The 27392-nt window shown below is 44.3% G+C and overlaps 1 protein-coding gene across 1 annotated transcript; it reads left to right on the top strand.

The window, feature by feature from the left end:
- Positions 1-1976: 1976 nt before the first annotated feature.
- On the top strand, positions 1977-3150 carry LOC100665852 (olfactory receptor 1M1). Its single transcript, XM_003423031.3, has one exon. The coding sequence runs from the start codon at positions 2200-2202 to the stop codon at positions 3148-3150; it is 951 nt and encodes a 316-aa protein (XP_003423079.3). The 5' UTR covers positions 1977-2199.
- The last annotated feature ends 24242 nt before the right edge of the window (positions 3151-27392 follow it).

A 27392-nucleotide genomic window follows, 5' to 3' on the forward strand; every position in this document is an offset into this window, starting at 1 on the left:
AGGCAGCACAATGTGCTTCCCAACCCATGGAGCAAAGCAGTTGCAATGAGTGTGCCAACCACTGGAGCAAGAGAACTGAGTGCCTTCAGGCAGGAAGGTTCCTGACAAAGTGGGGTGCCCCTGGGAACTAAAGAACTTTGTAACACTTGCCTGAGCAGGGCAGAGGCTGAGCCAAGGGGCTGATTGGCCAAGAGCCAGAAAGAGGTCTGTCTGCAGGCATGGTTGGGAAGAGGCTGTCCTGATGGAAGAACTGTATCCTGAGTCATTCTTAATCCTGTATTGTAAACTGTTACTTCCCTAATAAACCCCATAACTGTGAGTATGGCTGTGAGTTCTGTGTGGCTATTGCAATGAATTATCGAACACAGCAGAGAAGTAGAGAGTGCTGTGAGAGGGATGGCTGGTGTCAGAACTGGTAAAAAGTTTGAAAGATAGAGGTATGTCTGACCTCTGTTTCATGGGAACCAGACTTGGGCTGATGTTGGTGATTCTCTCTCTTCTTCTCTCCTGAAGTTAGAAGAGGACCTCTGATGCCCCTGCCACACCATTTTTACAGTTTTGCCATCCCACTAGGCTTAAAATGAGCCATCCCAGAGGTGGACCGGTGGGATCTCACTACTACCAAGAAGAGATGGATCCCTTTACTGAGAACCTCCTAGACCCAAGAGACAGAGCAAGAGATCTGTAACACTGGAGACAGTAAGAGATGGCAAGAAGCAGTGGCAGAGAAACGGCAGTAGCAGAACCAGATCAATGCAACACAGTGCAGTAGACTTTTCAGTTCATGGAGCAAGGCGGTTACAGTGGGCGTGCCGACCCACCGAGTGAGAATGCTGAGCACCTTTGGGCAGGAGGCTCCCCAGTGAAGTGGGGTGTCCCTGGGCACTTATCGGCAGAACTAAAGAGCTTTGTAATACTTGCTCAAGCAGGACAGATGCCAGGCTGAGGGGCCAAGGGGCCCAGAGGCCAACAGCTAAAGAGAGGCCTGCCTGCGGGCATGGCTGAGAAGAGGCTGTCCTGCTCAAAGAACTGTATAATAATACATAATAATTACATATTATGTACTATTATGACATTCTTTATCCCTTTTAACGCCTTTCGCCTTGAATATATTTTTTCTGATATTAATAAGCTATCTGGCTTTCTTTTGGTTAATATTTCTTGGTATATCTTTTCCCATTCCTTTGTGTTCAATCTTTCTATGTAATTATTTATAATTTAAGTGTATCTCTTGTAAACATCATATAATAAGATTTTGTATCTTTGTCCAGCGTGAGAGTCCCTATTTTTAATGATGAACTTAAGCCATATAGATATTTTTGCAATTACTCATGTTTTGTGATTTTTCTTTGCCTATTTTTAGCTCCTCTCCTGGCTTCAAATGGCTTAATCAAAATCTCTTTATTTCTCTTGTACCCCTACTACCAATTTAAAAGTTATACGTTCTATAGCCCTTATTTTAGAGGTTGCACCTAAACTGTTACCACGTAGACTCAACATAGAAAGTTCAAAATGCTCAATGTTTCTATTCTCCTGAATATCAATAGAAGAACGTTACGAGATTTTTATTCTAATTCTACCTTGTTTAAGTACCAAAAACCAAAAAAAAAACAAACCCATTGCTGTTGATTTGCTTTTTATGCATAGCATCCCAATGTGTTGCAGAGTAGAACTGGGTTTTCTTGGCTGTAATCGTTATGGAAGCAGATCACCAGGCCTTTCTCCTGCAGTGCCACTGGGTGGGCTTGAACCGCCAACCTTTAGGTTAGGAGTCGAGCACAAACCATTAGTGCCACCCAGGAACATTCCTATTATTATTATTATTATTGCTTTTTTATATTTCTAATTTTTTTTTTCTCTTTATATATAAATTTCTTGGCTAACCATTGCTTCTTAGACATCAGTTCTTTTGGGATTCTATTTATTTTATTCTGAAACATACCTGTTTGTTAGTAGTTCTTCCAGCAAGGGTCTGTGCATGGCACACTCTCTCAATCTTTATCTGAAACGGAAGGTATTCGGGGAGGTACTTTGAACTGAATCGTGAAATATGACGTGTTATAAATACCATGTCAGTGGTACAATGTGCAACACAGATATAAGTTGATGTGGTAATTGAGCGCGACCTGTTCTAACTTCCCAGAATGATCTCCACAGCATAGCATTCATGTAACTTCCCCTTTCAATACTTTCAGAGAAATGATTCCCATGGAGCCAAGGAACCAAACCAGCGTGTCTCAATTCATCCTCCTGGGACTTTCAGAAAAACCAGACCAGGAGACTCTCCTCTTTGCTCTGTTCCTCTGCATGTATGTAGTCACGGCTGTGGGAAACCTGCTCATCATGCTGGTCATCAGCTCTGACTCCCACCTTTACTCTCCTATGTACTTCTTCCTGGCCAACCTCTCCTTAGTTGGTTTCTGCCTGGCCACAAATACTGTCCCCAAGATGCTGGCGAATATCCAGACTAGGAGCAAGTTCATCTCCTATCCTTGCTGCCTGACCCAGATGTACTTTTTCCATTTCTTTGGCATCATGGACAGTGTTTTAATTGCTGTGATGGCTTATGACCGGTTCGTGGCCATACGTCACCCTTTGCACTATACCATCATCATGAGCCCACGCCTCTGTGGCTTGCTGGCTGGTGGCCCATGGATGGTTTCCTGCTTCATCTCCCTCACCCACATCCTCCTGTTGGCCCGTCTGGTTTTCTGTGGCAGCAATGAGATTCCTCACTATTTCTGTGACCTCACTCCTCTTCTCCGGCTTTCTTGCACTGACACCACAGTGAACAAGATCTTCGTGCTCACTGTGGCAGGGATGGTGATAGCCACACCCTTCATCTGCATCTTGGCCTCTTATGCTTGGATCATCGTGGCTATTATGAAGGTCCCCTCTGCAAATGGCAGGAAGAAAGCCTTTTCCACCTGCAGCTCCCACCTCTCCATGGTAGTCCTCTTCTACGGAACCACTATTGGGGTCTATCTATGTCCTTCATCTGTCCGGACAGCCGTGAAGGAGAAGGCTTCAGCTGTAATGTACACTGTAGTCACCCCCATGCTAAACCCCTTTATTTATAGTCTGAGGAACACGGACCTGAAGAGGGCCCTGAAGAAGCTAATCAATAGAAAAGTTAGCTCATCTTCCTGACCACCAGGACACCCAGGAACTTCTGGGGAGCAGGATCTATACATCTGGAGTCTTAGGAAAAATTCTGAAATTGTATGGATTAGAAGAATATTTATTTTGAATTTTAGCAATTTAAGAGGAAACCTCAAGATGGCCTTGTGACTTTTTTCCCCAAATACTGCAATCACTAAGGGTCCTTCTGTATATGCCTCATGCTGCCTTCTCAGAAAGATCTGTCTGGCCAAACCAGCTTTGATTTACTCTGGCTCAGAATCCATTTAAAAACCCTGTTGCCATCAAGTCAATATATTTATTGAAGACTTATTCAGGGCTTGATGCTTGGTGAGCAAGAAAGTCATGATCTGGGGTTTATAATTCGATTTGGGAGACAGATACTGGGCATGTAATTACATGAAAAACCAAACCTATTGCCATCGACTTGATTCCAACTCATGGCAACCCCATGTGTTGCAGAGTAGAACCATGCTCTAGGGTTTTCAGGGGTTGTAATCTTTACAAAAGCAGATTACCAGGCCTTTCTTCCACAGCACCTTGGGGTGGGTTCGAACCACCAATCTTTAGGTTAGCAGCTGACCCCTTGCTCCACCCAGAGACCTTGTAATTACAATAGAATAAAATATGAACCATGAAGGGGAAAGGATAAGATGCAACAGGAACACCCAATAGAATCTGGAAGGGAGGATCAGAGAGGCTTCCTGAGAGAGGTGATCCAAACCTTCCTTATCTGAAGGATAAGCAAATACCAGAGGATAGAATGGTGTTGTTGAGGGAAACATGAGGAGAAAGAATGTCTCAGACAAAGAAAGCAGTGTGTGAAAAGATGAGAGAGTGATGAGAGAGAAGAATGCATTTGAGAAGTGAAAAATCCAAAGTGAATGACTTGGGGACTGTCAGGTCAAGAAGGACCTTAGAAGTCGACCTAAGAGTTTGGCCTTTGTCCTGTTAACTTGACTTCTAGTGTCCAAGGTGAGGGAGCATGTGGATGAGAGGCACTCCACCCACCCTTGCCCCCAACATATCTTCTGGGGCAGTGAGATGGGATGTGCTAGGGAAACATTGTGAGAGGTATGAGTGAGGAGGAGGAGAAAGAAATTCGGACCATGCACTAAGAGAATGGGGAATCACCGCCTAATAATATGTATCTGCAGAGCCAAAGGGTAAAATACCAATTGACTGAGTTACAAATCTCCAGTACGGATGGAAGCTGAGACATGTCTCAATTGCCATATATGCTTGTAGGATGTATAGGAGTAGTGACACTGCTTATAATAAGAATGACAGCTTCTCTTTGCAAGTTCAACTTCTGCCACACACCGAGCTATGTTTCTTTGCATCATCTCATGAAGTCATTCTAAAACCCCTGGCAATAAATTACATTTAATCTACTGTGGAGTAATATTAATACTCATATGGAGATTTACAATTACCATACAACAAGCTGTAGACTTTGAGGGGGCCAAAAGTTTTCAATGGTGCTAAAGAGCTGACATCATCTTAAACAGAATGGCTTTGAATGATCATACATCTAATTTTCTTTTGTTGCTTTGCTCCCAAGATAATTAAATTAGAATTCCTTAGTTCAACAAACACATCTGGACCTGTTATAACTCCCTATAAGTAAGAGCATAGGTGAGAAAGATAGAGAAAATTTGCTTCCTGGCACATATTCTGGTGGATAAAACCCAGAATTTAAGATTAGAGTTTGCACGGGGTGTCCAAGTGTCTGCCCAAAGACTTTTTGGAATAATCAAAAATCAGTGAAAGCTGAACAACAGCTCTCTCTCCTTGTAAAGTTTTTCCATTTCCCCACTCACACCCCCACCCTCCCTCCATATGCATGCAAATAGTGACAATGCAGAGCCACGGTGGCACAGTGGTTAAGAGCTCAGCTGCTAACCAAAGGTCGGCAGTTTGAATCCACCAGCTGCTCCTTGGAAACCCCACAGGGCAGTTCTACTCTGTCCTATAGCTTTGCTATGATTCAGAATTGACTCAACGGCCAAGTGACAATGCTGGACGGAAGAGGGTTGGAATTGCTGGAGACTTGGGAAATTATTACAACTTGAGTTTTTTTTTTTTTTTTGAGGGCTCAGAGGATCTTTGTGAAAACCTCTCTCTGTATTTAGCTTAAGCTGAGGACCAATTGAACCCTCTCCACTCCAACTCCCTCTCCTCCTCACCTTCTCTACCCTTTCCACTCTCTCCTTCCCCATGGAATACAAGATGCCATGAAAAGCCATGAGCAACAATAAAAAAACTCTTCAGATTTTGTCAGCCAAACTATCTCAGTCTTGGTTTATGTTTTGAAATAAAGGCCACAACGCTAGGAGAAGATTTGTCCTGGTAGCCCTCACAATATCAACTTCAATCAAGTGTTGACATCAATATCTGTTTCCTTCAACAAATATTTATTAAGTGCCTACTCTATACCATCTTTTGTTCTAGGCGCTGGGAATGGTGTGGCAAACAAGAGATATAAAAACTCCTTCCCGGTGGCTACAAAGGGATAAAACAAGGAAGTTTTGGGGGTAATGAAAGTGTTCTGTATCCTGACTGGAGTGCTTACAAGAAGCTATAGATGGGATAAAATTCCAAGAACAAACCAAAACAAAATCCATTGCTTTAGAATTGATTCCAGCTAATGGTGATCATATGTGTTAGAGTAGAACTGCTCCGTAGGGTTTACCCCCAAAAGAAACACACTGACATCAAGTCGATTCCAACTCATAGAGATCTGTTAGGACACAGTAGAACTGCCCCATTGGGCTTCCTAGGCTGAAATCTTTACTAGGGCAGATTGACGGCCTTTTCTCCCACTGAGTAGCTGGTGAGTTCAAACTGCCGACCTTTTGGTTAGCAGTTGAGGGCTTAACCATTGTACCACCAGGGCTCTCTTTGTACCACCCAAGGACCTAAAATTCCAAGGGGTATACACCAAAAAATGTTGATTTTACTGGTGTTAATTTTAAAAAGTAAAATTAGATTTAAAAATTAAAAAAAAAAAAACAAAACTAATCTAGTCAAACAGGGAAAACAGAAAACAAGCAAAGAAATAAATGAATCAGATAATCACATGTAGTAAGGACCCCAAAGGCATCATGCAGGGCGATGTAACAGTGAAGTGTGGGGGTACTTTAACCTGAGGGTTGGTGGAGGCCTTTCTGAGAAGGTGACTTCTGAGAAACTGTTTTAATTCTCCTATAATCCAGATGGAAACCCTGGTGGCGTAGTGGTTAAGTGCTATGGCTGCTAACCAAGAGGTCGGCAATTCGAATCCTCCAGGAGCTCCTGGAAACTCTACGGGGCAGTTCTACTCTGTCCTATAGGGTCGCTATGAGTTGGAATCGACTCGATGGCAGTGGGTTTGGGTGGATACAATCCAGATTTCTGGGGTGACCCACCCAGCCATTTGCTGTTAGGTGTCCTTTTAAACCCTGAAAAAACTGGTTTCCAAAAGTCAATCTTAAGGAGCCCTGGTGGCACAGTGGTTAAGCGCTCTGCTGCTAAGAGAAAGTTCAAACCCACAGCTGCTCCACAGTAGAAAGATGTGGCAGTCAGCTTCCATAAAGATTATAACCTTGGAAGCCCTATGGGGCAGTTCTACTCTATCCTACAGGGTTGCTATGAATCAAAATCAACAGCCATGGGAGGGTTTGGGAAAGCCACCTTTAAGTCTAACAATAGCCTAGTAAGCAGCTTAGTGGAGAACGTTTTGCCTTAATGCAAAACCATAACCCATTGCCATTGAGTCAATTCCAACTCAGTTTTGGGCAAATCTGCTGCAAAAGACCTCTTTAAAGTGTTAAAAAAGCGAAGATGTCACTTTGAGGCCTAAGTTGCACCTGACCCAAGCCACGATATTTTCAATCACCTCATATGCATGCAAAAGCTGAACGATGAATAAGGAAGACCAAAGAAGAACTGATGCCTTTGAATCGTGGTGGCAAGGAATATTGAATATACTGTGGACTGTGAAAAGAATGAACAAATCTGTCTTGGAAGAAGTACAGCCAGAATGCTCCTTAGAAGCAAGGATGGTGAGACTTCATCTCATGTACTTTGAACATGTTACCAGGAGGGACCAGTCCCTGGAGAAGGACATGATGTTTGGTAAAGTAGAGGGTCAGCAAAAAAGATGAAGACCCTTGAGAAGATGGATTGACACAGTAGCTATAACAGCAGGCTCATACATAGCAATGATTGTGAAGATGGCACAGGACCAGGCGGTGTTTCATTCTGTTATATATAGGGTTGCTATGAGTCGGAACCAACTCAATGGCATCCAACAGCAATACCAGAAATGACATCCCATCACTTTGCTGTATTGTTTGTCAGAAGAAAGTCACTAGGTCCAGTCACACTCAAGGGCAGCAGAGCCCAATGAGGTGGAATAATTGAGAGCCAGCTTAGGGGCTGTCCATCACACCAATATTCTCATAGCTGGCATCTTTTTCTGAGATTGACCCACAGTGTCCTGGGAAGTCAGAGGTATTCTCAAAGCCTGGAGGCTGGACATTGGTTCTGGTCTGGACACAGTCCAGAAACAGCTGCAGTACCACACTGGGACAGACGAGGGCAGCAGCAGCACGTAAGCTAAACCAAAAAAGCAAAAGAACGATTGACCTGTCTCATCAATTCATGGTGACCCCATGTGTGTCAGAGTAGAGCTGTGCTCTACAGAGTTTTGTTTTGTTTTGCTGTGGTGAAAACATACAAAGTTCCATAGGGTTTCCAGTGGCTGATTTTTCAGAAGTAGATCTCCAGGCCTTTCTTCTTAGGCACCTGGGTGAACTCAAACCTCTAACTTTTCAGTTAGAAGTCGAGTACATTAACCGTTTGCACCACCCAGGGACTCCGGTGAGTAGCTAGAACATCTTATTCCCCCAATTCCTCTGAACTGAAGTTTCCAGAGAGCCTCTACCATGCTATGCTCAGACCTTCTGCTAATCCTGGTCCCTTACCCACCCTCCCTGCCCCTTACCTTTCCCCAAGGGTAAACAGTGCATGAGAATGGGGGTGGTCTCTAGTTTAGAAACAGCTTTATTGAGATATAATTCATATATCATACATTCACCCATTTAAAGTATACCATTCAATGGTTTTTAGTATATCCAGAGTTGTGCAACCATCATTACTATCTAATTTTAAAGTATTTACATCACCCCAAAAAAGCAGTTCTGTACCCCTATTTTTCCCCAACCTCCTTATTCGAGCTCTGTTGTTAGCTGCTATCAAGTTGACCCCCAACTCATGGCAACCCCGTGTGATACAAATTAAAACTGCTCTATAGGTTTTCCTGGTCTGTAATCTTTATGGAAGCAATTCTCCAGGCCACCACTAATTTATTTTCTGTCTCTATGTATTTGCCTACTCTGAACACTTCCTATAAATGAAATCATACAGTATATGATCTTTCACATAAATGAAATCAGATGATATATGACCTTTTTCGCTTAGGGTAAGGTTTTTAAAGTTCATGCATGTTGTAACATGTATCAGTACTTCATTCTTTTATTTATTGCCAAATAATCCCACTGGATATACTGGGGCAGAGCTTGAGTGGTAGAATTCTCACTTTCCATTGCAGAGACCTGAGTTCACTTCCCAACCGAGGCACCTCATGTGTAGCCACGATTCGCCTGTCAGTGGAGGCTGGTATGTTACTATGATGCTGAACAGGTTTCAGCAGAGCTTCCAGACTCAGATGGACTAGAAAGAAAGGTCTGGCAATAGACTTCCAAAAGAAAAAAAGAAAGAAATCGGCCAATGCAAACTCTATGGATCACAATGGTACGATCCCATTGTGCCTGGTCATCATGAGTTGGGGGTCAACTTGACAACAGCTAGCTACAACAACATTGGTATACCATATTTTGTTTATTCATTTATCAGTTGATAGGCATTTGGATTGCTTCTACTTTTGGCTATTATGAATAATGCTGCTACCAACGTGTTTTTGCGTGGACCATGTTGTAGTTTTAAGTAAAGCGGTTAGGGAAGGTCTGGCTGAGAAGGTGGCATTTGATTAAAGATCTGAAGGAGGTAAGATAGATGGATAGATAGACAGACAGACAGCTGCCATTGAGTCGACTCTGACTCATGATGACTTTGTGTAAGACAGAAGGAAATGCGGCCTGTCCTGTTTCATCCTCACATTTGCAGGCATGTCCATCATTTTGGCTACTGTGCCAATCTATCTCACTGAGGGTCTCCTTTGCCCTCTCTGGCCCTCTACTTCACCAAATGTGACTTTCTTTTACAGTAATTTACCCCTCCTGATGACATGTCCAAAGCAAGTGAATTGCACAATGTCCTGTTGAGATACTGTTATGGATTGAATTATGTCCCCCCAAAATATGTGTCAACTTGGCTAGGCCATGATCCCAGTATTGTGTGATTGTCCATCGTTTTTTCAACTGATGTGGTTTTCCTGTGCTATAAATCCTGCCTCTCTAGTGTTAATGAGGTAGGATTAGAGGCAGTTATGTTAATGAGGCAGGACTCAATCTATAAAATTAGGTTGTATCTTGAGTCAATCTCTTTCGAGATATAAAAGAGAGAAGCGAGCAGGGAGACACAGGGACCTCATACCACCAAGAAAGCAGCATCAGGAGCAGAGTGCATCCTTTGGATCCAGGGTTCCTGCACTGAGAAGCTCCTAGACCGGGGGAAGATGGATGACATAGACTTTCTCCCAAATCAAACACAGACAGAAAGCCTTCCCATAGAGCTTGTACCCTGAATTTGGACTTCTAGCCTCCTAAACTGTGAGAGAATAACTTTCTCTTTTTTAAAGCCATTTACTTGTGGTATATCTGCTATAATAGCACTAGATAACTAAGACAGATACATAAGATTTTCATTGGCTAATTTTTTTAAGACTTTCAGAAAACCTTATGAATAGCAGCAGAATGTTGTTTAATACAGTGCTGGAAAATGAGCCCCTCTTTAACCAACAAGGTTAAACTATTCCCCCTCCTCCTCCCATCACAGTCAGGCTCCCTGGGTTCCTGATAAGGCATTTCTGTGTTACAGCCTGAGGTCATCTTACTGCTTCTCTGCTCAATGCCACTTCACTACTCACCAACCGCTCTCCCCCTCCATTTGGACATGAGTAATAACCCCCAAAGCTGTCCTTATGTAAACTTCATGCATCATACCCCCCAAAAAGAAACACACTGCCCCAGTAGGCATATTGCACCCCTCGCTGCACCATTAGTTCCTGAAATTGCCCAACTATTCCCAGAAACTTCATGAATCATGCATAACTTCTCTATCCCAAACCCTATAACTGCCTTAGAATCCCCAATCTCAGGTTGCTTAATTTGAAACTTAGTCTCCGCGCTCCTTACTTGACTGTCTTGCAATAAAATCTACTTCCTCTTTCTCAAAGGCCTGGTGTCTCTCAATTGACTCAAGGGGTCACACAGGGCAGAATCCACCCTTATTGGGTTATACCTCGGGTTGGAGAGCACTCAAAATACAACTGGGGAAGAGCTGCCTCCTCCAAATAGAGTGGACCTTAATGACATGGATGGAGTCAAGCTTTCAGGATCTTTCTCTACTAATGTGGCATGACTCAAAATGAGAAGCAGCAGCTGCAAGCATCCATTAACTGGAAAGTGGAATGTATGAAGTACGAATCTAGGAAAATCAGAAGTCATCAAAAATGAAACGGAATACATAAACATCGATATTATAGGCATTAGTGAGTGGAAATTAACTGGTATTGGCCATTTTGAATCGGACAGTCATATGGTCTACTATGTTGGGAATGACAAATTGAAGAGGAATGGTGTCATTGTTCATTGTCAAAAAGAACATTTCAAGATCTTCTGAAGTAAAATACATCAGTGATAGGATAATATCCATATGTCTACAAGGAAGACTAGTCTATAGGACTATTATTCAAGTTTACACACCCACCACTAACGTCAAAGATAAAGAAACTGAAGATTTTTACAAACTTCTGCAGTCTGAAATTGATCAAACATGCAATCAAGATGCACTGATAATTACTGGCAAATGGAATGCAAAAGTTGGAAACAAAGAAGGATTGGTGGTTGTAAAATATGGCCGTGGTGACAGAAATGATGCTGGAGATCACATGATAGAATTTGGCAAGATCAGTGACTTCATGCAAATACCTTTTCTCAACAACATAAAAGGTGACTACACAAGTGGACCTCACCAGATGGAATACACAGGAATCAAATTGACTATATCTGTGGAAAGAGACGATGGGAAAGCTCAATATCATTAGTCAGAACAAGGCCAGGGGCCGACTGCAGATCAGACCACCAATTACTCATATGCAAGTTCGAGTTGAAACTGAAGGACATTAGAACAAGTCCTCGAGAGCCAAAGTACCTTGAGCATATTCCTTGAGTATATTCCACCTGATTTTAGAGACCATCTCAAGAATAGATTTGACACGTTAAACATTAATGACCAAAGACCAGAAGAATTGTGGAATGACATCAAGGACATCATACATGAAGAAAGCAAAAGGTCATTAAAAAGACAGGAAAGAAAGAAAAGAACAAAATGGATGTCAGAAGAGACTGAAAGTTGTTCTTGAACGTAGGTAGCTAAAGTGAAAGGAAGATATGATGAAGTCAAAGGGCCAAACAGAAGATTTCAAAAGGCAGCTCAAGAAAATAAAGTATTATAATGAAATGTGCAAAGACCTGGAGGTAGAAAACCAAAAGGGAAGAACACATTTGGCATTTCTCAAGCTAGAAGAACTGAAGAAAAATTCAAGCCTCGAGTTGCAACATTGAAGGATTCTATGAAGAAAATATTAAATGACGCTGGAGGCATCCAAAGAAGATAGAAGGAAAGCACAGAGTCACTGTACCAAAAAGAACTGGTTGACGTTCAACCATTTCAGGAAGTACCATATGATCAGGAACTGATGGTGCTGAGGGAAGAGGTCTAGGCAGCACTGAAGGCATTGGCAAAAAACAAAACTCTGGGAATTGACGGAATGCCAACTGAGATGTTTCAACAAATGGATGCAGCACTGGAAGTCCTCACTCGTCTATGGGAAGAAATTTGGAAAACAGCTACCTGGCCAACCGACTGGAAGAGATCCATATTTGTGCCCATTCCAAAGAATGGTGATCCAACAGAATGAGGAAATTATCGAACAATATCAGTAATATCACATGCAAGGAAAATTTTTATGAAAATCATTCAAAAGCAGTTGCAGCAGTACATAGACAGGGAACTGCCAGAAGTTCAAACCAGATTCAGAAGAGGATGTGGAACAAGGGATATCATTGCTGATGTCAGGTGGATCTTGGCTGAAAGCACAGAATACCAGAAAGATGTTCACCTGTGTTTTGACTATGCAGAGGCATTCGACAGTGTGGATCACAACAAATTATGGATAACATTGTGAAGAATGGGAATTCCAGAACACTTAATTGTGCTCACGAGGAACCTGTACTGAGGCTAAGAAGCAGTCATTCAAACAGAATGATGGGATACCCCGTGGTTTAAAGTCAGGAAAGGTGTCTGTTGGGGTTGTATCATTTCACCATACTTATTCAGTCTGTATGCTGAGCAAATAATCAAAGAAGCTGGACTATATGAAGAAGAACACAGCATCACGTTTGGAGGAAGACTCATTAACGACCCGTGTCATGCAGATGACCTAACCTTGCTTGTGGAAAGTGAAGAGAACTTGAAGCCCTTACTGATGAAGATCAAAGACTACATACAGCCTTCAGTATGGATTATATCTCAATATAAAGGAAACAAAAATCCTCACAACTGGACCAATAAGCAAGATCATTATAAATGGAGAAAATACTAAAGTTGTACAGGATTCAGTTTTAATCAAAGGACACATTGCATTAGGCAAATCCACTGCAAACGTCCTCTTTACAGTGTCAAAAAACAAAGATGTCACTTTAAGGACTAAGGTGTGCCTGACCCAAGCCATAGTGTTTTCAGTTAAGCTGGACAATGAACAAGGAAGACAGAAGAATTGATGCCTTTGAATTATGGTGTTGAATATATCATGGACTGCCAGAAAAACAAATATGTATTGGAGGAAGTACAGCCAGAATGCTCGTTAGAAGCAAGGATGGTGAGACTTCGTCTTACATACTTCGAGGGACCAGTCCCTGGAGAAGCACATCATGCTTGGCAAAGTAGAAGGTCAGTAAAAAAGAGGAAGACCCTCAAAGAGATAGATTGACACAGTGGCTGCAGCAATGGGCTCAAACATAGCAACAATTGCGAGAATGGCACAGGACCAGGCAGTGTCTCATTCTGTTGTACATAGTGTCTCTATGTTTTGGAACTGACTCAATGGCACCTAACAACAACTAACAACAATTTTCAGAAGTGAATCTCCAGGTCTTTCTTCTCAATCTATCTTAGTCTGGAAACTCTGATAAAACCTATCCACCATAGGTGACCCTGATGGTATTTGAAATACCAGTGGCATGGTTTCTAGCATCACGGCAACACGAACGCCACCACAGTACAACTGCAGTGGGGTGGATCATTTTTATATGGCCTTTCTCACCATTGTCTTGTCACTCTCACCCAAGTGATTGGCTGGGACTATGCAAATGAGGTAATCTCCATCAAGGGGGATTGGTCAGTTTTGCCATTCCACTAGGCCTAAAATGAGCTATCCTAGAGGCGAAAGGAGATCTCACCACCACCAAGGAAGAAAAGCCAGGACCAGAGTTTGTCCTTTGGACCTGGGATCCCTGTGCTGAGAAGCTCCTGGAACCAGGAGACCGAAAGAGAAAGAGAGAGAGAGCTGTAACACTGAAGACAGTGAGAAGTGGTGGAGAAGCAGTGGCAAAGAAATGACAACAGCAGAACCAGGAGAACGGCAGGAGATGGAGAGGTGGACCAAGAGCCCACGAAGCAAGAAAGCTGAGTGCCTTTGGGCAGGAGGCTTGCTGGCGGAATAGGGTGCCTCCATGCACTTGGTGGAGCTAGGTCTGCCAACCCACGGAGCTAAAGGGCAGAAGCCAAAGGCAAGAGAGAAGCATGCCTGCAGGCATGGCTGAGATGAGGCTGTCCTGATGGAAGAACTGTATCCTGAGTGTTCCTCAACTTGGACTGTTAGTTCCCTAATAAAGCCTGTAACTGTGAGTATGGTCTGTGAGTTCTGTGTGGCCATTGCAAGGAACTGTCAAATGCAGCAGAGAGGTAGAGAGTGTCGCGGGAGGGATAGTTGGTGTCAGAACTGGTAAAGATGGCAGAGAGAGGAGGCGTGTCTGACCTCTGGCTCATAGAAATCAGCCTTGGACTGTTGATCTTGATTCTCCTTCCTCCTTGTGAAGTTAGAGGAGCTCAGGCACTGCTCCCACATCACTTTTATAACAAGAAACTGACAGAGAGTTAAGGGAAGGAGCCATATGGATATAGGGGGAGAGTCTATGGGGCAGATTATCCAATGCCCTGATCATCTGTAATGCACAATTTCACATTTTTTTTTACCACCTCAAAGATTCTGCTTGTAGGTATGGGTGGCATCTCTCTCTCTCTCCCAGCCCCACAGCACCTTCCTATAGAATCAAAACCTCTTTTCAAATTTATAATCCCTGTCAGGGATGGATTACCCAGTAGCGAGGTAAGCACAGGATGATTTTTTTTAATAAAAAAAAAAAAAAAAATTTTTTTTTTTTTTTACTACTCTGTAGTGAACAGTTTCACCTGGTTTTCACCATATCACGTGCTTGCTTCACCACACAATGTGGTGAAAATCATGTGAAATTGTTCACAACAGATTAGTAAATAAGCACGAATCAACCGGTGCTTATCTCACTTACTAGGTCATCTGTCCCTGGGGGGAGAATCTTCCAGACAGAGGGGACAGCTAGTGTAGATGACATTAGTGCATGCTGACATGCTCCAGGAATCAGACAGAGAATAAAGACCAGGGCATTTTAGCAGCTAAATAATGATCCCTTATTGCAAGAAAATTGGAGCTATTCCCAGAGACGGCTAAGACCGTGGCCAGTGAAGCGTGCCAAGGGTAGGGGAGCAAAGGGGTGAAGAACAGTGAAAGCAGGGAGCTGTGAGTCATTAGCACAGGAACTGGAGATAGGCAGGGCAGAGGTGTTACCCTGGGGTGGGTGCCAGCCACAGTGCGGAGGGTCTCACACGTGAAAGGGGCAGACCTTAGCCACAGAAAGCGAAGCTGGTACTGCAATGGCCTGAAGCCCCTCTGGGGAGGTGGAAGCCCACCCACTCTTCTTCCCCCACCCTTCATCTCCTCACCCCCCCATCTACCCTAGTCTCCTCTAGCAGCTCAGGCCTGAGTTTACAAATCTTGCTTAAAGAAGGCTTCTGGCTTAGTTTCTTAGTGATGCTGTAACAGAAATAACCCAAGCGGGTGATTTTAAAGACAGAATGTATTTTTTCACAGCTCAGGAGGCTAGAATCAGGGCATTGCTCTAGAAGGCTCTCTCCCTGTGGACTTTGGAGGAAGATTCTTGCCTCAGCTTCTTTAAACCCCAGAGTTCCTCAGTTCCTTGGTGATCTCCACATGGTATCCAACTTCCCCCAATTTGTGCTTGCTTCTCTCTGTGTCTAATCTGCTCTTTTTATATCTCAAAAGTCATTAGGTTCAAAACACACCTTACACTGATACAGCCTCATTAACATGATACAGCCTCATTAACATAACACAGAAAACTTATTCCCAGATAACCAAACCCAAACCTGTTGCCCTGGAGTCGATTCTAACTCACAGTGACCCTATAAAACAGGGTAGAACTGCCCCATAGGGTTTCCAAGGAGCAGCTGGTGGATTCGAACTGCTGACCTTTTGGTTAGCAGCCGAAGCTCTTAACCACTGTGCCACCCGGGCTCCTATTCCCAAATAGGTATACAAAACAAACAAACAAACAAACAAAAAACCCATTGCCATCTTTCTCCCACAAAGCCGCTGGTGGTTTCAAACCACCCACCTTTTGGTTAGCAGCCAAGTGCTTAACTACTGCACCAGCAGGGGTTAGGATTCCAACACATATTTTGTAGGGACACACTCAATCCCTAACAGTGGTCCCTGGGTCAGCCACGCCCCTAGTCTCAAGTGTCATTAATGAATTATTTAGGGATTTTCTGCCTATCAGGTTTCCTTGTTAGTCCAGAGGTCCATGAGGCCAGGGAGGGCCCCACTGTACTGCTCATCGCCGGGTCCCCAGCACCCAGCAGATGTGGAGCTCAGGTCCAGGTCACGTTCACTGTGACGGGCTCCTGCTCTGGGTGCCCTGTGGATTCCCCAGAGCCCAGGAGGAAGTTTGACCTGTCAGGAGAGTCAGGTTTCAGCGAATATAAGAGAAGCCCTTCCAGGGGGCACCTGGAACTCCGAAATAGGGTGTGGGTTCCTTAGGACAGAATGTAATGGGTGTGAGCCGAGCTGATTAGTAATAATCTCTGTAGCCCCTGCTCCAGGTCTTTGCAGAGGGAAGGGAAGTGGAAGGTCCTCTTCAGAAACAAAACCAAAAACCAGTTCCCGTCATGTTAACTCCAATTCATGGCGACCCATGCGTGTCAGAGTAGAACCTCCATAGGGTTTTCAATGGTTGATTTTTTGGAAGCAGATGGCCAGGTCTTTCTTCTGCAGTGCCTCTGGGTGGGTGCAAACTACCAACCTTTCGGTTAGTAGTCGAGCACTTAACCATTCACTCCACCCAAGGACTCCTCTTCAGAAATGAGCCACCTTAAAGCAGCTGCCTGTGCCCTTTTGGGTGGGAGTCAGAGGGAGAGTCTTAGGCACTACTGAAAATCTGACAAACCCAGCAGCCTCTTCTCCAGCCAGACACACTTTCACAGACACATCATTTTTGCTGTTTAAGTGGGTGAGAGAACAGACTTGGGGGGACAGGCTGCCTAGACTGGAATCCCAGATCCACCACACGCCAGCTGGGTGAGCTTGGGTAAGTTTCTTAGCTCCTCTATGCCTCAGTTTTCTTTCTGTAAAATGAGGGTGATAATAATAACAGTGCCTATCTCTTTGGATTATAGGATGGTTAAAAAAAACCCAAAACCAAACCCAGTGCCGTCGAGTTGATTCCGAGATGGCTAAACAAGATAAAAAGGAGCAACGTAAGTGCTCGGCTGTTAGCCAAAAGGTTGGTGGTCTGAACCCAGCCAGGGGCTCCTTGGGAGAAAGACCTGGTAACTTGCTTCTGTAAAAATTTACAGCCAAGAAAACCCTCTGGGGCAGTTCTACTCTGTCACTTGGGTTCACTGTGAGTCAGAATCCACTGCATGGCACTCAACAACAACAAACAAAGGTGTCTGTGGCAAAGAACTAAGTGCTCAATTGTTGTTGTTATTGATGAACCCCGTTGGTGGGCTCCTAAGGGTGCGTGGTCCCCAGGTTGAGAGCCCCTGTTTTAGGGAGGGGTAGGTAGATACACAGCTTTGGGGCCAGGACTCCATGCTAGGTGAGTGGGGAGGGTAATTCTTATTAAGAATCTACGGTTTTCAACTCAGCTTCACCTCAAAGCTGATTCCCAGGTGACCCGGGGTAGATCCAAAAGCCCTGTTTCTAAACTGTTTCTAAAGAGGAAGTTAAGGACATTGGTCTCCGCACCTTGGGAGCAGGAGTGCAGGTGGCTTATGGGTATCTGGGACATGGAAGGTGGAGGTGTTCTAAAAGTATCTCGGTCAAAGGCCTTTGGTGGCCTGCACATCCCGGCAAATGCCCCACGGTTCAGTACTTTCCCCACCTTGTTGAAATAAAATTGGCAAGATTGCTTGGTGGTGAGGGCCTGGGCCTGTGCTAATGTGTGCTGGTATCTGCCCCTGCTGTTGTACAAAAAAAAAAAAAAAAAAACCCAAACCCATTGCCATCAAGTCAATTTCCCCTCAAAGCAACAGAGTAGAACTGCCCTGTAGTGTTTCCAAGGCTGTAATCTTTACACAAAGGAGCCCTGGCGGTACAGTGGTTAAACACTCGGCCATTAATCAAAAGGTCAACTGTTCGAACTCACCAGCCGCCCCATGGAAAAAGATGTGGCAATCTGCTTCCGTAAAGATTACAGCCTTGGAAACCCTATAAAAAACAAACCAAACCTGTTGCCATCAAGTCGATTCTGACTCATAGCAACCCTATATGGGGCTGTTCTATTCTGTCCCGTAGGGTCACTATGAGATGGAATCGACTCAAAGGTAATGGGAATCTTTATGGAAGCAGACTGCCACATCTTTCTCCCGAGGAGTGGCTGGTAGGTTTGAACCTAGACCTTTCAGTTAGCAGCCCAGCACTTACCCGCTGTGTTACCAGGGTTTCTTTCTCCCTGTTGTAGGCCTCATTTATTTCTTTATGGAGCATCTCTGAGGTCCTGGGGAATATGCCAGAGATGAACAAGGCTTTGATGGAGCTATACCTGTGGGAGTGGCCCACATAGTGGGTCCTAGCTCAGCTTGGATGAGAGGTAGGAGTTGGGGGCAGAGAAGCCTTCGGAAGCAATTGGCCCCAGATGAAGGGGGAAGAGCAGAGTGAGAGAAAAGAAAATTGCAGGCAGAAGGAGCAACACATGGGTGCAGCAGAGGCCAAAAATTGCAGTTTTACTTAGGAAGCTGGCAGACAGAGTAACAGCAACTATAAGGCAGATGACTTGTCGTTTTTGTTGTTAGGTGCCATTGTACATAGCAACCCTATGTACAACAGAACAAAACACCACCCAGCTCTGTGCCATCCTCACAATCGTTGCTATGTTTGAGCCCATTTTTGTAGCCACTGTGTCAGTCCATCTCGTTGAGGGTCTTCCTCTTTTTCACTGACCCTCTACTAAGCATGATGTCCTTCTCCAGGGACTGATCCTTCCTGACAACATGTCCAAAGTGTGACTTAGATAACAGAAATTTCTAAATAGATGAATTCATTTCAGAAGTGTAAAGACATAGTTGTTGGCTTGCTTTACTGCCCTCAAGAGTGCAAAGTTCATGAGAATGGGGCCCTGTGTATCTGGTTTCCTACTATATCACCTATACCTGCAGCAGTGCCTAGCCCAGGTGTACTGTCAAATGTATAACAACTGGCTCTTGGGGCAGGGTAGGGGGTCATGGGAGGAGTACTGATTCGTAGTATTTGCCTATTCCCATGGGGTAAATAAATATTCCCATCATGGCTGATATCAGGTACCAATGTGACATCAAAGTTGGGAAGAGATACACAATAGCCCACCGCTGTATAATATTCCCACTGTAAAGCTATAATAGAGTTAAATAACCTCAAGATTATAGAAAATGGTAAAATAGAGGAACGTAATTAGCAAGCGATGAGTTCTGAGTATTTATTACCTTTTTTAAATATCAGGTATTATAAGTTTACATAATTTAATTTTTAATGATGCCTGTGTTTGATATAAGAAGATCTGGTGGCTCAGTGGTTAGAGTGCCGGAATGCAAACCAAAAGGTCAGTGGTTCAAAACCACCAGTGGCTCCTCGGGAGAAAGATGTGGCAGTATACTTCTGTAGCAGCCTTGGAAACCCTATGGGGTCACTATGAGTCGAAATCGACTCAGTGGGAACGGGCTTGGTTTTGTGTGTGTGTGTTTAACATATAAAAAAAATTAATATAGGTTTATATAATTTAATTTTCAATGATGTCTGTGTTTAATTGTTACAAAATTCCTCACAACCTGACAATCAGCTCTTGTGATCCAGGACAAGACTGCTCCAGCATGCCAGTGCCACGGCCTATAGTACCAAAAAAGCCAAACCAGTTCCTGTGGAGTCAATTCTGAAGGACAGTGATCCCAGATCACAAGGCTTGCTTCTGAGACACCTCTGGGTGGGTTTGAACTACCAGCCTTTGAGTTAGTAGTCAAGTATTTAACTGTTTATGCCACCCAGGGACTCCATAGCCCATAGCAGGTACTCAAAGACTATTTATTGAATGGATGAATTAATTCACCAAAGTAGTTCATGCTTGCTGGAAAGTATCCAGACAACCCTGAAGAGAATTAACAGAAAGCCCCCTTTTCTGCCCCCCTTTCTGGGGTAACCACAATATAATGTTGTGTATCTCTCTGGGCATTTCCTATAAAAAAAAAAAAAATTTTTTTTTTTTTTTTTAAATAAAGGTCAGAGGACAGTGTTCTGTTTTGTTCCAATGGGATCTTACCAAACATGTTGTTCTTCCCTCTCCCCACCTTATTAAATTCAACATTGCATCCTGGATGTTATTTCTCTCTGGTGATCAAGATCTAGCCCAGGCTTCTTACTGGTAGCATCCAAAATCTCCCACTAGATGGATCAGAGCTGAACTGTCCTGTACAGCATCCACTAGCTCCAGGTGGACGTTGAGCACTTGAAATGTGAAGAACTAGATTTTCAATTTTGTTTAATTTTAATTAATTTAAAAACTTTTATGTCCACTTGGAAACACCTTTGGTATGCAAATCTACTTTTTCAGTTGTAAATTTCATGTCATTTTAATACAAATCAAGGCCTGGCCATCTGCTTCCGTAAAGATTACAGCCAAGAAAACCCTCTGGAGCAGTTCTATTCCATAACACATGGGGTTGCCATAAGTCTGAATGGAACCAACAGTGATGGTTTGATTTTGGTAATCCTGACGATATTTAGCATCTGAATTGAAATGTGCTATAATTTTTATAAGTATAAAATACACACTGGGTTTTGAAGACTTGGTACGACAAAAAAGAATGTAAAGTACGTTCTTTGGAATTTTGTTACATTGAATTCATGTTGAAGTGATAATATTTTTGATATGCTGAGTTAGGTAAAATATATTATTAAATTAATTTTAGTTTTTTGTTGTACATGTTACTGAGAAAATTTTGATTATGCATACTGCTCACATTATATTTGGATTAGACATTTCCTCGTTTGTTTTGAGAAAAAGGGTGTGTTCTGGAAGGACAGGAATTAGCTTTTCACATGCATCTAAAATGCACCAGGCACCAGAATAATACTTTTACTAATAACAGTAATAATAGTATGCACTATGCACTTACTATGTTCTAGGCCAGAACTTTTCAACCCCAGCACTATTGACACCTTGGGCTGAATAATTCTGTGTTGTAGGGCGCTGTCCTGTGCATTGTAGTGTTATAGGACAAGGCTTCCCAGCTGGGGACCAAGTCCTGTTTAGGTTCTTGCCTTCTACTGACCAAGTATGACCAGGAGAGGCTCAGAAGTTCTACATGAACAAAGGTTTATTAGTGACAGAGAAGAAAAGAGCTCATGAGGGAAGGATGGAGAGGGGCTTCTGCCTACACTAGCTTCCAGTCTCTCTCTGAATGGAGATTTTCCTGGAGTTTATAAGAAGTTTTAGGCAGGAAGGAGCTCACGTTTTATTCACTGCTTTCTGGGGGAAAAGGTGGGGCTTTCTGAGAAATAAAGGGTTAAAAAAATTAGCTGCGCACACATCTGGAATCCAGGGTGGAGTCAGTTTGGACAATGTCACATCAGCACTGCGCAGTCTCAGCGGCCACTTGACCAGACTGTAAGGTCGCACCCATTCTCACTGCGCATGTCCTGGGGATCAGCTGATCCTGTTCATCTTTGGAAAGCAGCTTGTAGGGAAGATATGCGGAACTTTATGTGTCAGAGTCCAGAATGTGGGTTATCTTGTAAGACCACCCCCTATGGTGAGTTCCTGAAAAACAACTTACAAGGGAGATATGCAGGACGCTGACCCCATAGTGGGGTCCCGAAAAACATCTTGAGATATGTGATATTTTGTTCATCACGGGCTGCATGTGTGGTTTGTCTTGTAGCATCCCCCACGGGATAGAGTCCCGGATCAATGGGCCTGTTATTCCGGCCTTGAGGCTCTCCAGCCTTCTGTCCCTGTCTCAGCAGGATACTTATCAGCAATCCTGGCCTCTACCCATTAAATGCCAGTAGAATCCCCACCTCAGTGGTGACAACCAGAAATGTCTCCAGACATTGCCAAATGTCCCCTGGGTGGCAGATTCACCTGAGGTGAGAACCAGTTCTCTAATCTGAGTGTCATTGTTGTCAGGTGCTGTTAAGTTGATTTTGATTCATAGGGACCCCATGTACAACAGAACAAAATGGTGCCCACTCCTGCGCCATCCTCACAGTGGTCGCTATGTTTGAGCCCATTGTTGCAGCCACCATGTCAATCCATCTCTTTGAGGGTCTTCCTCTTTTTCACTGACACTCTACCAAGCATGATGTCCTTTTCCAGGCACTGGTCCCTCCTAGTAACATGTTCAAAGTGAGATGAAGTCTCACCATCCTTGCTTCTAAGGAGCATTCTGGCTGTACTTCTTCCAAGTCAGATTTATTCGTTCTTCTGGCAGTCCATGGTATATTCAATATTCTTCATCAACACCATAATTCAAACGCATCAACTCTTCTTTGGTCTTCCTTATTCATTGTCCAGTTCTCATATATGTATGAGGCAATTCAAAATACCATGGTTTGAGTCAGGCACACCTTAATCCTCAAAGTGACATCTTTGGTTTGTAACATTTTAAAAGAGGACTTTTGCAGCTGATTTACCCACTGCAGGACATCTTTTGATTTCTTGATTGCTCAATGAACTCCTGAAGTATCTCCACCTTGCAGACAGGAAACTGAGGCTCAGAAGGGTTAGGTGACTTGCCCAAGGTCACACAGCAAGATTGAAACCCAGGCCTGCCTGCCCCCGGTCCACTGCCCAGGGCACCACACCCCAATGAGCTTCAATCAGCACAGCTCTGCAGAGTGAATGTCACACACCAAGTCTACCCCCTGAACACCCAGCCTGGTTCTCCAAGGCACCATCACTTAATGGACATGTATGTGACTATGAGTCCTGAGCCTCAGTTTCCCTATGTGCAAAATAAGCCTGCCTGAGGGAAGGCGGGGCCCGCCTTCCCTCAGGTGCCATGAGAATCAAACTGGATTCCCAAGAACAAGGGCCTCTGTAACGGCAGGGGTAAAGGCTTCTTGGCTTACTTCTGCTTTTATTTATTGCAGCACACTCACAGAGCTAGCTCACTATGTACCAAACATTCTAACTGCTTTACACAACCGCTTATGAGAGAGATTCTTTCTTATTCTCAGGGACAGGTGAGGCTCAGAGAGTTGAATAACTTGCCCAAGGTCACACAGCTGGCAGCAGCAGAGTCAGGATTTGAACTCTGGTACTGTGCTCCAGAATATATACGCTTAATCACCATGATTAATTGAGATCCTATGTGTGTGACAACTGTATCAGAATCTGGGGGGAAAGACCTAAACCCTAGGAATCCATTTACCTGTACCCTGACCCTAGAGTCCTGGCCCTGCCAGGTAAGGACCAGGAGTTTACACCATTAGGAGGTGAGTGATGTCAAGCCTCCTTCCCCATCTCCCAGGCATTTCCCTTGATCACATGGAGAGGAAACAATGGCACCAGAGCTTAAGGACAATGGGGAAGGCTCAGTTACTAATGCTGCTTCTGGGCATGGTTTCTGCATTCCTGGGGGTGGGGGTGGGGGTAGCTATAACCCTCCCAGCAGACTCAAGGGAGCTGGAGGACCTAGAATCCAGAATCTCCACTCTGATCCGAAGAAAGCTCCAGGTGTGGTTTGAACTAAAAAAGTCATCCACACTAAGGGGCACTGGTCACCTCTGCCTGAGGGTGTTGCATTTGAGAAAAGGAGCCTAATGGATAATTTTTAACCCATCCTCTCCTCTGGGTGGCCCTCCTTGATTCCCTCAACTCAACCTAACTTCATTTTTACTGAATACAATATTCATTTGTTCATTATTCATGCATTCATTCATTCAGCAAGCATTTTCTAAAATGTTAGATGCTAGAAATGAGTAATAAGCTCATATATAAGGAGGCCTTGATCTTCCTCCTCCATCTCTCCTCCCCTCCCCGTCCCCCATTCTATGGGTCTCTTTCCACTTACTTCCTGTTTTTCAGCCATAGACTGGCCTCCTTCCTGTATGAAGACTGTGCCAGGCACCTTCCTACCTCAGGGCCTTTGCACTTGCTGTTCTCAGCAATGCTCGTCCCCAGGCATTTCGCGTATCTTGGATCTTTCTCATTTGGACACGTCATGTCCTCAGAGGCCTTCCCTGACTCTCCTGTCTAAAGTGCCCCTCCACAAGCCAACATGCTTTGATTAGTCACTGTCTCGTCCCCCTTTTTACACCCTCTGTGATACTTATTGGTATCTGAAATTATCTTGTTTATTTTTATTTGCTTGCCTGGGATCTGTCTCCCACACTAGGCAAAGACTCTGACCACTTTGTCCCCTGCTGTGCCCACAGTGCCAAGAACAGTGCCTTGCACATAGTGTTGTTGTTACCTGCCATCGAGTTAGCCCTAAATCATGGTGACCCCATGCACAACAGAACAAAATGCTGCCCAGTTCTGCACCATCCCCATGATTGGTTGTTGATTGGACCATTGTGATCCATAGATTTTCACAGGCTGATTTTCAGAAGCAGCTCACCAGGCCTTTCTTCCTAGTCTTAGTCTGGAAGCTTTGTTGAAACCTGTTCAGCATCCTAGCAACACAGAAGCCTCCACTGACAGATGGGTGGTAACTGCACATGAGGTGCCTTGGCCAGGAATTGAACCTGGACCTCCCGCATGGAAGGCCTGAAATACCAATACCCCCCATCTGCACACAGTAGGCCCTGGATAAATATTTGTTGCAGGAATGAATGAATGAATCTGCTTGAAGCAGAGCAGGTGTGTGCATGCAAAAGTGCAATAAGCGAGCTCAGCTGGTCAGAGAGGGAAGCAGCAGTGAGGTACTGACACAGGGGAGTGCGAGCAGCTTCTTGAGTGGGTCAAGAAGCCATCATAGGGTCTCATAGGACAAGCAGACATTTGCTAAATGGGTGAAGGGAATGGCATGCCGGTTGAAGGGGACAGAAAAGATCAGCATGTTGAGTTTGGAGGAAGGGTAAAAGGTTTAGAAGTACAGGAATGTGTATGTGTGTGTGAGAGAGAGAGTGTGATTGATTGATTCAGATGACAGGGAGCGGGGACGTTAAGCTGTAAAGGTAGCAGAGACCACCTCCTGCAGGCAGATCCAGCTACAGAATTTAGGGAGTCCAGTGCAAAATGAAAATTCAGTGCTCCTTGTTCAAAAACTATCAGGAATTACAACATAGCAACATCAGAACATTAAACCAAGCCAGCCCTGCTGCAGTCTTGTTTGCCAACTAAAGAACCGAACTTTCTCCTGGGGTGTCACGAAGAAACACTAAAAGTTTTTAAGTTGGCCCAAGTGATGGGATATAAGGTTGTGTGGGGACAGGTCCAAGGGGGAGCATGGGCTACCACTGGACTCGGGGGGTCCAATACAACTCCCATCTTGGAGCATTCTTCCTTGTTCCTCTCCCCCCATCCATCATTCTCCAAGGCCCCTCTGTTCCACCTTCTCAGTGTCTGTTCCCTTCCCTTTATCCCCACTGCCTGCACCTGATTTAGGCCCCATCCTCCTTTCCTGACTAACCCTAGCAACCCCTCACTGGTCCTTCTGTCTCCAGTATCTTTCCTGGGGTGGTTTCTAGAATCCCAACCTCATCCTGGTACTGCTCCATTTAAACGATTTCAGCACCTGTCCAGAGCCTTTGGAGCAAGGTGCAATTCTCCTTGGCATACAGTGCTGTCTTAGTTACCTGGCACTGCTGTAACAGAAATACCACAAGTGGGTGGCTAAAAGTCCAAATCAGGGCCTTGGCTGTATTGATTCTTTCCTTGTAGGTAGTCCGGGTGTTCCTTGGTTCCTTGGGTTATAGGCAATCCTCACATGGCACCTGTCCTCCCGCCCCTGGCCCCCGTGTACGTGTGTGCACGCACACGCACCTGTGTCTAAAATCAAAAGAACTAAACCCGTCACCATCTAGTTGATTCCAACTTGTGGCAACTGTCATGGATTGAATTGTGTCCCCCAAAAATATGTGTCTACTTGACTAGGCCATGATTCCCAGTATTGTGTGATTGTCCACCAATTTGTCATCTGATGTGCGTCTACCTCTATAATGCTAATGAGGCAGGATTAGAGGCGGTTATGCTAATGAGGCAGGGCTTAATCTACAAGATTGAGTTGTACTGTAAATCAATCTCTTTTGAGGTATAAAAGAGAGAAGCCAGAAGAGAGACATGGGGACCTCATACGCCCAAGAAACAACAGCCAGGAGAATAGCGCCTGCTTTGGACGTGAGGTCCCTGCACTGAGAAGTTCCTTGACTGGGGAAGATTGATGACAAGGACCTTCCCCCAAAGCTGACACAGAGAGAAAGCCTTCCCCTGGAGCACCCTGAATTCAGACTTTCAGCTTCCTAGGCTGTGAGAGAATAAATTTCTGTTTGTTAAAGCCACCCATTTGTGGTATTTCTGTTATAGCAGCACTAGATAACTAAGACAGCGACCCCCTATGCTACACAGTAGAACTGTTCCACAAGTTCTCTTGGCTGCAATCTTTATGAAAGCAGATTGTCAGGCCTTTCTTCCACAGCATCACTGGGTGGGTTTGAACCACCAACCTTTAGGTTAGGTGTCAAGCACAAACCATTTGCATCATGCAGGGACCATGTCTGTGACTAACCTGCTCTTTTTTTTATAACTCAGAAGTGATTAGATTTACAATCCACCCTCCTTGGATCTAACTAACAAAAAACACTATTTTCCAGCAGGATGACATCCACAGGTTTAAGGGTTAGGACTCCAGCACATATTTCGGGAGGACATAATTCAGTGCCTAACAAGGGCCCTTCCTGCTCAAGCTCCAAGTGGGAATTCTGGAGAACCCAGTTATCGAGAGACCTTGAGCCAGACCCAGGTGCCCGGTCCAGCCCTGCCCCTCGCTGGCTGTGCAAGCGAGAACAGGCCACTTCACCTCCCTGTATATCAGTTTGCCTTCTCTGAAAAATGGGAATTATTATCTTATCTACCTCCTGGCTACTCCAAGTGGGGGCTTAGACCAGCAGCATCAGCAGCACCTGGAGGCTTGTTAGAAATGCAGATTCTCAGCCCTGCCCCAGACCTGCTGAATCAGAACCCGCATTTTTACAAGGTCCCCAGGTGACTGGGGTGCATACAAAGTTTGAAAGCTCTGGTCTACACAACAGATTCTAAAAAAAGTAATGGTTAAACGAGAAACTCTTTGTTGAGGGCTTTGCATTGAGCCTGGTACACAATAACCAGTTAACCAGTTGCCTTCAGAGTAGAACTCTGCTCCATAGGGTTTTCAATGGTAGGTTTTTCAGAAGTAGATCGCCAGGCCTTTCTTCTAAGGTGCCTCTGTGTGGA

This window comes from Loxodonta africana, chromosome 3 (genome assembly GCF_030014295.1).
Source record: "Loxodonta africana isolate mLoxAfr1 chromosome 3, mLoxAfr1.hap2, whole genome shotgun sequence".
NCBI classification, from domain to species: Eukaryota; Metazoa; Chordata; class Mammalia; order Proboscidea; family Elephantidae; genus Loxodonta; species Loxodonta africana.

Coding starts and splice junctions, on each gene's coding strand:
- LOC100665852 (XM_003423031.3), top strand. CDS start 2,200: ATGATTCCCATGGAGCCAAGGAACCAAACCAGCGTGTCTCAATTCATC.